Source organism: Leptodactylus fuscus, chromosome 4, assembly GCF_031893055.1.
Source record: "Leptodactylus fuscus isolate aLepFus1 chromosome 4, aLepFus1.hap2, whole genome shotgun sequence".
Taxonomy (NCBI): Eukaryota; Metazoa; Chordata; class Amphibia; order Anura; family Leptodactylidae; genus Leptodactylus; species Leptodactylus fuscus.
The window spans coordinates 192,884,899-192,898,578 of NC_134268.1; the positions used below are offsets into that span (position 1 = coordinate 192,884,899).

The 13,680-nt window shown below is 40.3% G+C and overlaps 1 protein-coding gene across 1 annotated transcript in view; it reads right to left on the reverse strand.

The window, feature by feature from the left end:
• The window catches only part of PTPRN2 (protein tyrosine phosphatase receptor type N2), a 723,914-nt gene that overhangs the window by 86,779 nt on the left and 623,455 nt on the right, over nt 1-13,680 (reverse strand). Inside the window, exon 14 of the mRNA XM_075271520.1 lies at nt 1,846-2,040. Within this exon, the coding sequence (XP_075127621.1) occupies nt 1,846-2,040 (195 nt within the window). The remainder of the gene's footprint in view (nt 1-1,845; nt 2,041-13,680) is intronic.

Below are 13,680 nucleotides of genomic sequence, written 5' to 3' on the forward strand. Positions count from 1 at the left end.
CACAAATAGGACTTTTGTTCACACAACTTGGATTTTATTCTCTTCTATAAAGGATGCCTGAAATCTAAGCCAGCTATGGACCTCACCATAAATGAAGTCCCTCCATCTGCGGTGCAGAGATTATCATCAAGACCGGCGTACTAAATTCTGGTCTTTATAAATGACCCCCTATGTCCAACTTTGGGAGTATACTTAGTGAAGGTGACCCCATATTCCACATGACTTTGATTCAGTGGTATGGGATCACTTGTAGCATGCTTCACCATTAAAGGCAACTTGTCGTGTTGATCATTGTGTTCAATCTCTAAGAGGATATAAGTAGATTTTGTAGGAAAAATTCTGTATGATGCATCATTTATTGATCTAACTCTCTGCTCACTCCAGTTTTACGAGTCCAGTGTTTGTTCCTATTCAATGGGCAACATATTAGGTAAAAATAAGTCAACAAATCAATCTGCTCAGTTCCTCCAGTTCTATAAGATACTACATACACGGACTACATGTCACTAGAGATGAGCGAGTACTGTTCGGATCAGCCGATCCGAACAGCACGCTCCATAGAAATGAATGGATGCACCTGGTACTTCCGCTTTGACGGCGGCCGGCTGCGTAACCCCCCGCGTGCCGGCTACGTCCATTCATTTCTATGCGAGCGTGCTGTTCGGATCAGCTGATCCGAACAGTACTCGCTCATCTCTACATGTCACGGTTTGCTTTAAGGGGCCTGCTTGGGTTATGGATTCCCATAAATAAAATTCAGGAACACTGCGCAGACTTTATCAACCGATCCCATCCAGCTTTGTGCTATAGATGGATGCTAATATGGCCCATCTTTGCTCCTCATACTGCGTCTTGATCGCGAAAGAGGATGGACGGGAGTGGGGTCGCCCCGGCCCGACAAATTTTTAAATCAACTTCAAATGCAAAAAAGTGACCCATTTTCTAGTAAGTGCTTTATGGTACAGGGACAAATAACATTAAAATGGTCTTGATGAAAAAAGGCTTCCATTTTGTGTATACAGCTCCTATGCAGATTTGTGCATTCCCACTGAAACAACCTATACGTAAACCTTTGATCCCGTAACAATATATTCTTCCCATCTGCCCCCCATTCTTGTTATCCTATAGAGAACAGAGAACTGACTGAAGGATCAGACTACACATAGGATTTGTTTAAATAGATCAGCAGGGGAGTTGTATACAGACATTACTAGGAACTTTTATCAAAAAAACGCATTGAAAAATAATAGTTGTAAAAGTGAATGTATGATAGAACGACTACATGTAATGAATATTAGTCTCCCATATCAAGCAGAATACATCTACGTATGACATGGAATATCTATAGATAATATCCAATCTTTTATAGACTACCATAACCTGGACATAACAGAGATGTAAACAATATTTTAAGATATTTCCTTTACCCTATAATCCTACATTACGGTATTTTTCACGGTAGGCGGTATGTTACATCATTTTCATACTATATACCAAAGCTATATCCAATGACAATTCAATATTGTAAACCTACAATTCATCTCACATCATTTCTAATCCTAATGTCCTATAATAGGACATACAGTAACGCGTCTTCCCCCTCCCCCCATCTATGAATATCCAGGTCTGAGACCCTTCAGGACCACTTATATACACGTATGTGAATGATGAGGTTTAAACGTATGGTTCTCAATGGTGGGAGTACTGGAGCAAAGTCTATCTTGACCCTTGACATTGACTCTTTTGTTGTCTTCTGAGATAGATATGACGCTCTAAGTCAAGTTAAACTTTGCTACCTCTGTAGGATACAATTTGTGAGAATTCTGGAGAAGCAGTAATCCTTACCAGTATCATGTGACCGGTGGAGATGTCCATATTTGACTGCACAGGCTCCTCACTCCAGGACGATGTGCTGCTCCGTGCGGTGGGGCTGGCCATTGGTCCATCACTGAACTGGGATGAGATGCTACTGATGCGAGAACTGTGCAGAGGTTCTGGACGATCTGAAGACTTGACAGCCATCCGCTGACGGCACAGCTCCTACAAGGATGGAGAGAGACACACAATATGAATAATACGGAATTAATGTTGACCCCAAGGGAACTTTTTTGTCAGCTCATGCCAAGAAGCTGTATATTTTTAGTGTGGATTTAAGAGAAAACCTGCCAGTCTTCTGCAGCTGACATGCAAGAACAGCATTCTGCACGTCATGTACTCATCTACGCTTACCCGATTCATACTGCTAGAAACACACAGGAAAAAAAGCGATGTGAGATCTCTGGCACATGTCACTTGCCAGGTCTGGCGGAATTACCTAGCAATTTATCCTGCCAAATTAATTGTTGATAAGTGAAGCGGCAGAATCCATGAACTAAGAAATCCATATAGGACTAGAGATGGAACAGGAGGCTTCATTGTAAGATTAACTATGGTAGATTCTTTACTGTATATATACTGGGACACTCCTGATATATGTACAAGATAGATAGCTAGATATTAGATATACATGAGGTAGGGAGATAGATAGATAGATAGATAGATAGATAGATAGATAGATAGATAGTAGATGATAGATAGATATCATATAGATATACATCCTACAGATAAAGGATAGATACATACAGTAGATATTAGATAGATATACATGATGTAGGGAGATAGATACATAGATAGATGGATAGATACATAGATGATAGCTAGCTAAATAGATGGATAGTAATAGATAAATAGAGATAATATAAGGTAGATAGATATGAAATAGGTAGGTAAGACAGATATTAGATAGATAGATAGATAGATAGATAGATAGATAGATAGATAGATAGATAGGAGATAGATAGATATGAGATACAATAGATAGGAGATAGATATATAGATGAGATACGATAGATAGATAGATAGATAGATAGATAGATAGATAGATAGATAGATAGATAGATAGATAGATAGATAGATAGATATTTTCAACAATTGGAGGGCTGCTTTAGTTTTGATTTATTTTTTTTAAATTGGGGGTCTGGATGCATGCCTGAGGATTTTTTCACCCACATTTTTGGCAGTGCTGGTATCTTTTTGGATTTGACATATAGATAGATAGATAGATAGACATGAACAAGTTAGATAAGCAGGTAGATAGATAGATAGATAGATAGATAGATAGATAGATAGATGTGAGCTCTACATTAACATACAAAGTTCATATACTTCATAGTTTTTCTTAGATGTAATCAATCCTGAGAGCCAAAACTTCAAAGATAAAGTGCAGTGTCCACCACTGAGAAGTATACCGATCACATTTACCATATATATATATATATATATATATATATATATATATATATATATATATATAATGCAGATTATATTAAGTAAAATTACTGGTCTGCCACCCAGACTACCATAAGAGGCCCTTATTTAGCAAGAGTACAAGACCTGTCCTCCATTACTTTTCTAGGGAGGCCTCCAATACAAATTCAATACATGATTGTAACATGACAATCCTCACATCACAAGCACTGTGCGGTAACATAAACCTCACATGACACAATATCATGGTATTCTGCTTTTCCCAAAGCCGGCCTTCTAACTCTTTTGAACTTGGGATATGCTGAGCTCAGAAGAAAGGCCCATCCGTACATTCACATAATGGTGACAATTGCCTTTCTGTTGGTTGTCATCCACCATTATATGAAGTGACATAGAGTCCATGACTGTGCCCCAGCACACAATTGCAAGGACCTCGTGCACTTTTGTATATGTTTTTTCTATTGCTATAACCCATAATTGCTCTCATGAATTGGAACAAAAAGTGATCTAGGAGTCTTTTCTTAGAAAACTTCATCTATAAATTTTTTTTTTTTTTATAATAATTTGTTAAACAGATTATGTCAGGACTCCATCCCTGAGGAGACGGGGAAATGCCAGAAAGGAAGGAATAGCAGTTTGGTAATAAATTACTTTTATCACTTTGTACCATTCTGAGCTGGTTAATATAATTTTTTATTGACTGGACAACCCAACCCAACAACTTCAGTCAGGCGCAGGACAATCATTCTTGGTGCCTAAAGTGGTAGTTTCAGAATGCCCCTTAGACACTGAATTTCAACAAGATAACTTTTGGACAGAATATTGCCTTCTTAAAGGGGTTTTCCATGGCTAAAATATTGATCCAGCCTTCCTTAGAACAGTGGAAATGCAACAACCAGGACCCCACAGATCAGCCATTGGGCATAGCGGTGCTACGGTGCTGCTTCTTCTTTACAGGCCTGTAATATTACGTTCCATGGATTGCATGACCTGTTCACAGCTCAGTCCCATTCAAGTGAATGGGGCTGAGCTGCAATACCAAACACATCCTCTATATAATGTACAGCGTTGTGATTGGTTAGCAGTGAGGAGGCCATAACGCACATCCAAACACTGTGATCTCTTCAAACAGCTGATCGATGCGGGTGCCAGGTGTTGGACCCCCACCATCTGATATTGATGACCTCTCTGATGGATAGGTCATCAATAGTTCTACCATTATGACTAAATGAGAACATTGACAGACTTGACGTGATTTTTATTGACATCACACAGAGAGAGCACTACCTCTAAGTTGGTTGGTACTGGGACAGTTTAATGTGAAAATAAAAAGAGTGGTTAACTCATTGCAACCAGCCTGGGTACCCCTTACCATTTTAGGCCTTGTTCACATCTGCATTGGTAATCCATTTGGGGGAGTCCACATGGGGACCCCTGAATGGACTACCGAACGCATTGAAAAGCGGTGTGCAGTGAAAGCACACAGAGCCCATAGACTATAATGGGGTCCGTGTGCTTTCCGCACGGTCACTGCACGGAACATACGGACAAAAAAGTAGTTTCCGATCTACTTTCCTGTCTGCATGACTCGTGCAGAGATTATGCGGAAAGCACATGGACCCTATTATAATCTATGGGGTCCGTGTGCTTTCGCTTGCCAATGTATTCAGTAGTCCGTTCAGGGGTCCCCATGCAGACTTCCCCAAATACCGACGCAGATGTGAACGAGGCCTTACCTGTCTTTCCATCTGTCTCACAACAGAAATTGGCCATTAATATAAGCCAGAAACAAATGTTATTCCGCGGACGTTCCAGCCACCAGCATGGGCTCCTTCTAAAATAAACTGAATTTGTTTTATATGAAAAATTGCCTTCAAATCCACCATGAGACCTTTCCTTAGATAACACTCTTGACATAAATTTCTTAGACAAGCAAGGTTATTGTCAGATCATTTTAGTGTAAGACACACGGAGGAATGTGACAGGAAAACATGCTAGATTTAAGATACACATCGAGGCCACATCAGGCCCATCTCCTAAATCCTTCCCTTCGCCTTACTTGAACTCTCTGTGTCACTGACTAGTGTGAGAACAGTGACCTACAGCAATACGGACAACACATGCTAATACTAATAAATCTATAAATGTAGGTTATAAAGAATTATTTCACAGCACAGAATAATATAAATCTATCACAGAGATCGGTCTAAAGGGCATGTTCACACAGAGTTTTTTGCAGGCAGATTATGTGGCGGAATCCGGCAAAAATGGCTCCCATTGACTTCAATGGGAGCCGCTCGCTTTTTTTTCCGCTACCTAGTATGAACAGAGATGCCGTATCTTGTTGCAAATTCTGCGGCTGATTCAGTCGGGGCGTCCGCGGCTTGAGACACGCTCCTGTTTAGGCCCATTCATTCGGGCCTAGTCAGGAATTGGATGCCGTGACAGAATGCTGATGCTGCTAGCCGCACGGAAAGTTCACAAGGCGGAAAAGGCGCAAACTAATGCAGAATGCAAGTCATACAATGACCAGAATGGTGTTACTCCTCATACAAGCTGAACATAAAAAGAAAAAGAAAAAATCGTAAAGATGACCAAAAGCTGAATTTCCAGTCTGGAGTTAGGGTATTTGGCCAGGACTACATAAATGCCTTATATAAGGCAATGGACTGAGGGTTTGTTTATCCTTAAAGAAAGTCTTTACAAAATTGCTAACTGCTCCCCCAACTCCTCAGTGCCAACACAGCAATTCCATAAAGAAAACATAGGAAGTGATGAAACTTGGGATCGGAGAGGTGATTATGGCTTCTCTTATTGTGTTATACCTAGGGCTATGGACTTAGCAAGCCAAAACACAGACTCAGAATCTTATTGTTTTACAGCCTGACTTGGATTCCTGTTCCGACTACGACTTCATATATGGTTGAGAGCCTTGATCAGCTGATCCGAACAGCACACTCCATAGAAATGAATGGATGCACCTGGTACTTCCGCTTTGACGTCGGCCGGCCGCTTAACCCCCCGCGTGCCGGCTACGTCCAATCATTTCTATGCGAGCGTGCTGTTCGGATCGGCTGATTTATACAATACTTATGATTGTATCAATTATTAAAAAATAATTCATCATGTTATTTCACAGTCGGTAACTTTTTTCCTCCACCCATAACTGGCCCCTGACTCCGACTCCACATCCTTGGCTATCACATGCTTAGCTGTTGTTCTATGCAATCTCGTGATGACAGCTGTCACTCGATGGTTAAATAAGGAAATCATTATATGCCTGAAGTCCATTAAGAATAGTTTTATTCCACAGGTGAGATAGTACCGAATATTTCTAATATCACGACCATTACATACATACAAGTGCACACGGTATATACAAACGTGATCCTAGAACAAGCCGCATGGATGATCATATACTGTATATAGGTGTCAACGTCTTCCATTCTAGGTGGAAACGTTCATTAAATACTAGAGGTGAGCGAATTAATTTACTAAGTTCAAGAATCCCAATTTGCAGATTGATTTGCACGTCTTTCACCATTACGAGACGTGGGGGAAGTAAGTTGGTGGTTTTGATGGTTTCACCGGCTACATACTTTGAAGTTGTCAAGTCAATTCAGATTACAAATTGAGTATTTGACTGAATCTACGTGAATGAATGTATCACAGTGGAAAACAATGGGGTCATGCAGAAGAAGGCAGAATATACAGGGGAGGAGAGAATGATGCCTTTCATTCTGCCTGTAAAAGTTAGAAAATTTAAGTAAACTTGTCTTATTGAGAATAGAGTGCAACTGTGTTATAGAACAGGACGAGATATATATATATATATATATATATATATATATATATATATATATATATATATATCTCACTTGTTTATAAGTCTGCCTATTCTGGGCTTAGGCATGGGGGGGTCCCACTTAGTGGCTGACAGTGATCCATGCACACACATAAAGGAAGGAGGCCAATGACTCAGTGGCACCACCCACTGGACTCCTAAACCTGGAATGAGTAGAGGTTTAAATGAACAGCTTACAAGTTTAACTGAAAGGGGATTTCCAGGATAAATATATTGCTGACCTAATATCACTAATATTAGATTTGTGGTGGTCTGACACCCACCACCCCCTTCAATTAGCTTATACATAGAGAAGGGAGCAGACAGCTCTGTCCTCTGTGTCGTGGTCCAACTGAGTCACTACAGCTTAGCTATGATTCAAATGAACAAGACGTGATATGCAGTACCTTGTTTGACCACTACACAGAGAACAGAGCTGTCTGCTTCCTGCTCCATTTTCTGTATATCAGCTGCTGAGAATAGTTGATCAGTGGGGGTAAGTGCCAGACCTTAGGACAGATCATCAATAATTTTTGGTCTGCAAACCCCTTTGAATCTTTTCCCCAAACCGTATATCAATCTACTCAACTCCATGCTACCTGCTAAGTGGATGGCAATTTCAACAGAATGGTTTCCTTTTAAAGAAATCAAATTCCCATAAGGAATCAATGTTAGTAGTGTAATACAATAATACATTTGTTTTCTATATATAAATAATAACAGGTGGAAACAAATCAATCAATGAAATAATTACAATGTATCGAATCTATTGCAAATAAAAAGTAGAGGAGTTGCCATAGTAACCAATAAGAAAAGAAGAATTTCTGGTGACTGCTTTGGGCAAGTCATACATTTTTCCTTTGACTGATATGTTATTGTATAATTATTATAGCAACCCAGCATTGCTGAGTAAAGAGGTTTTTCCAGGCTACAAATATTGATGACCTATCCAATAATAGGCCACTAATATCAGATTGGTGACACCCAACATCACTATATGATACACAGATAATGGAGCAGGAAGCAGACAGCGCTGTTCTCTGTGCAGTGGTGGAACTGAGTCACTGCAGAACAGATACCACTCAAGTGAATGAGAGCTGACCTGGCCATTACATAGAGAGCACTGTCTGCTTCCTGCTCCATTCTCTGTATATGAGCAGCTGATCGGTGGGGGTGCTGGGGTCACACCTCCAGATCTGATATTGATGACCTATTCTTAGGAAAGGGCATGAATATTTTTAGCTTGGAAAGCCCTTTTGATATGGAGAAAACTAGCTGACTTGAAATATAGCCTCGTGCATTTTTATCCCCAAAACAAGTAGAGTATTCACTACTATTATACTTGCATTATAGCGTTATCTACAGCTAGAATTCTATTCTGCATTCACCCACGTTCTATTCCACCACCTTCTATACTAGAATAGCTTAGTACAAATGTCTGCTCGGCTTCATATCACTTTGTTTTACGGTTACAACTACTATTCTACACTTTCGAGTTGTATAAATCAATCTGTCCGGGAAGAAAATAAAAAATCATAAAGTAAATGACCTGTCTAGGGATTCCTAGCAGTGCGGACCTGCAGACCTGAGCTATGGTCACCCATCTCCAGGCAATGTCCTGACCATTAAACCATTCCCTGGTCTTGTATATTAGTTGGAAGATGACAAATGTCAATGGCCCCACTCAGCGTGCTGTTTATAGAATGATGGAAATCTCACTTACAACACATCCCATTTCCCCGGGCACGTACACTAAGTGTATGCTTCTGCTGCCGAACACGTTCTGAAATGTCAAGGTCAGGGAAATGCAGGACTTCCAACCCTCGGTGAAATGGAATTTATATTGAGGTTCTTGTTTCACATGTATACGCCTCAGTTCAGTTTGGCAGTCAATTACCCATTTAACTATTTAATATATCTTAGGGGCATGGTGTCCCATATGGAGCCATCACTACTTCTTCTTCCATGACACCATGTTGTAAATTTTTAATTGCTTTGCTTTTCCAACTCCAGTACTCTACAGGGCATTGTTCATCACGAAAAATAAAGGTATCCAACCATCTACATATGTTCCTGACTGCTTATGGATGAAATATTGTAGGTGTAATTGACTTAAAGGAATAGCTTGAAAATCCAGGATCCCGGTAAATGCACGCCTGAAACGTCCTATGCTCTTGTATGATACATACTAAGATGGCTGGCCTTCGGTTTCTTGGTGCCCTTTACGATAGCATCTATTGGCGCTCCCTCTGTATAAATTACCAAATTTCGGAATATCATTACTAGCTTGTTTTGTGTATTAGAGGATCTTCACTGGTTCGGAGTAACCATGGTGGTCGGCCATTTATGAAGGGTTTGGAGTCAGGCTATGAAAATATAGAGGAGTCGGAGTTGGTGGTTTGACCTATCGACTCCATAACCCTACTGTCTAGTCCTGTGAAGAAGCATTTCCATAGGTTTGGCCCTAATGTGTGAGCTTGAGGGTCATGGTCTACGTGTAGCTAGGCCATTATGGTCAGTGGCGCCAGCACAGGTCACATATCCTAAGTTAGGGTAGATATCAGGCAACACATTTAAGGTGGGTTCCTCATTCCCAGTGGGCTAACCACATACCCACAAATTGCCGAAAGTAGAAGAAGAATAGGACACCGCTCCCATCCATGGCTGGACCTCATGGTGCCTGATAAAGGGGCAATACCTGAAACGTTGCATTGGCATTGCATATCCTGCTAAAACCTACGTTCTTTGAGTGGTGTTGTCTCACTTACACTTTTTCGTGATATGTTGGACCTGTCCATTGTAATAAAATACAGAAGAATTGATCAGATTTGGAGTCCTGTCCTATTCTTCTGCTTTATACCCATAAGTTAAGCATTGATATAGTATATATGCTATCTTTTATGATTTTGATGTTTTCTTAAGTGGTGAAAAGTTACATCTACAATCTTCCTATAGGCATTACACTTTGCAGACATATAATAATAATAATAATAATAATAATAATATAATAAAAGTAGATATCCAAATGCAGTATATTGTACGATTAACCAAAGGAATAGCCTGAAACTTTGATGTTTATAATATAGGACATAACATGGCATACCAGTACACCCCCTAAACATGACATGCAATGATGCTTGAATCCACAGTTTGCATTATATCGCAGAAGGGCACAATATATAGATTTCTGGCAATAGATAAAACGCAACGGCCAAGTATTGCCCTGCTGGAAAGACGACATGCAAGACAACACTTGACCGAGTCCACAATTACGGAAAGAGACAACCTTTATATACTTAGATATCAGAAATAATTGTCAAACTACAGCAAGGAATAAGTAAGCTGGGCATTCATGATAAGGCTTTCTGATATAATACTAGTGTCTATTAGGTGACAGGGGGGTCTCTGGGTGCACCATATTCACCAGATGGTTACCACTACCTCTGCAGTCCTTATTTCTATTATGTGTTAGAGGGGTCTTTCGTTGCCCCCAAATCAGCAGAATGTGAATGCTAGCTCTGCATCCCCTATAGAAATCCCCCAATAGTAGTTTTCAATAAGGTTATTCTATGCCAATGTGCTAATTGGATTTTTTCACCATTGTTTTCTTATGGCCTCATAGACATGACTATGTATTATCGTGGATCAGTGAGGGGGGGCCATGAGCCAAAGGGAAAAACACAGGGAAGATGCTATTACTGTCCATTTTGATGTTTTTAAAGTAAAGGTTTGTCTGTGGAGGGCAAAGACATCACACGCGTACCATCCATGTGACTACCACGGATCCATATATGTGCACATTCACAGTGTTTAATTTTGCTCCTTAAAAATCAAAAGGCCATAGGTATTTAATCCATGGGGGTGCAGAGAGTACAGACGCACCCGGGCTCAGGAGCCTGGGGGGCCCGGAAGGAAGGAAAGAAGGAAGGAAGGAAGTAGAAAGTAGGAAGGAAGGAAGGAAGGAAGGAAGAAAGGAGAAAGTAGGGAGGGAGGAAGGGAAGGAGGGAGGGAGAGAAAGGAAGGAAGGAAGGAAGGAAGGAAGGAAGGAAGGAAGGAAGGAAGGAAGGAAGGAAGGAAAGAGAAAGTAGGGAGGGAGGAAGGGAAGGGAAGGAAGGAAGTTAAAGAGAGAGAAAAAGGAAAGAAAAGGAAGGTAGGGAGAGAGAAAGAGAGAGAAAAAAGAAAGAAAGAAAAGGAAAACAGGAAGGAAGGAAGGAAGGAAGGAAGATAGAAAGGAAGGAAGATAGAAAGGAAGGGAAGGAGGGAGAAAGAGAGAAAGATAAAAAGAAAGATACAAGATATTGAGATGATTTATGTGTGATATACCTTTAGTATCATGTATACATTTTTATATTCTACGAGCTACTGCTAATACAAAAGCGGCACTGTCAAAAATATACAGCCCCTCTAAAAACGATAATAGAATGGGGGTTATTTCCTCATTTTTGATACTTTATATCTTTACAACAAATGTACAAATATTTTAAAAATTGCACAAAATTGTAAAAAAAAAAAACATTGTAATTTTTTTCTTATTACCAATTTGTAACCATTTTGCGATAACATCCAATTGGTGTAACATATGATACCATGACTGTTGTGCTATTCCAGGTTGCATGATGGAGTGCTTACTTAAACGCCTCCAGAACACACTGCCTCGGGCACCCTTATAATGTCCGGTAATTATAGTCGCCCATAATTAGATTTTGTTTTCCAATTTCGGCTTGTGCCTTTGGACTTTATGATTGATTCATAGCTGAATATAACTCCACGGCCCTGCAGATTTATGCACAAGAATCAATTACCCTAACATAATAAAATGTGGCTGGGACTCTGCGTGATGCTGCATCCATCTCCTGGGCACCAGTCACTGAGTGCAGCTCTGGAGCAGCGTTTTGATGCACAGTGTGAATCCTACTCCTCCTGCTGTTACAGCTATGTACCAAATGCTAATACCGGCTGTGGATGTCACTACAGGTGGACAGGGGTCTGCATCCTGTGCGCTTCCATTCCAATAAACTTCTTCATGTGACGGCAGATCCATTATGTTTCGAAGCAGATGTATTTTTGTACGCTAGCTGTAGACTTCTATTGCCAAGGCCGAATACAAAGTGTAGACTAGGAAACGCCAGCGTTCTTGTAAAATAATCCGCCTCAAGGAGCGGCCGCTTTATAATTTATGATAAGAAAGTGAAGTTTAAATTTGTGTAAATGCGGAGTTCTCATGTAATTCTAAATAATCAATGAGCTCCCTGCCATGTTCGGCGCATTATGAAGGACATCGTACTGAAAATGTTTTGGAAGCCACCGTGGAGCTCTGTGACATGTCAGAGCGCCGTGCCAGGCCCTGCGCATTTCTATGGTAACACAACTCCCCGGTGGCCTCAAATAGCAAAATCATTTATTAAATCTCTTACAAATCATTCCTTCACTTTTAGGGTTTACGGTTATTCCTTCCTGGACCTGATCCTAAATAGGAGAGCAGTACGTTAGAATAGAACCTATGATAAGAGAAGATACTAGTACATATAATATATATATATATATATATATATATATATATATATATATATATATATATATATATAATAATGCAATATAGTGTCGTATACACCGTACATATACAAAGTAGCAATATATAATGGTATTACATAATTCTTACAAATGCTGTAATAATAATAGTAGTACCTGCACATTATTATACCACACAATAGTGCATGGAACTGGGATAGCTATAGCTATAGAGGTAGCAGTGCACATGGGTACTGTAGTCTAAGCGAGTCCAAAAGCCCCCCCTGCCACGTAGCAAGAATGATAAGTGTGGGCCTTAAAGGGGCTGCCTGACTCTTCTTATTTAATGTTCAGTAAGGCCGCTGAACATTCGTGCATGTAGATATTTCTCCAAGCCACTCTCCGAAATGAAATATTGAATTTCTATTTCTTCTCAGTATAGTCAATAGGATTTTACGGTGCCATACGCCTTCAATAACTATTTAGCTCACAGTTATTCCTCCTCCTCCCTTCATACACATGCACGCTCAGTTTGGCTAAGCAAAACTATTTGGGAGATGCAAAAAAGGTTATTACCAGACACCTTTGGTCGAGGTTGTCACTCATAAGAACAATGGATTGGGCATGTTAAAGAGCATGTTACCACCTCCAACAAGGCCAGTTCTTTGTATCATTTTATAGCTCCCCTGATTCTGACACAGTTGGAATTTTTTCTCTAGTCCCCACCATTCCGGAGCAATCAATCTTGTTGGTTTTGGGGCCTATTTAGTCTCTGTACTGTCAGGTGGCCGGTGTCAGGCAGGAGCAGACAAGGAGTGTGATTCTGAGCTCTGACACTGGCTGCCTCTGATTGGAGCTCTGAACCACACCCCCTGCCTGACACCACCCACTTGACATTACAGAGATTAAATAGCTTCAGGCACCAAAACTAACTGTGCTTGTTAATCAGGAGCGGTGGGGGATACAGAGGAAATTCCAACTGGACTGGAGTTACATCTATTAACAGATAGTAAGAACTTAAA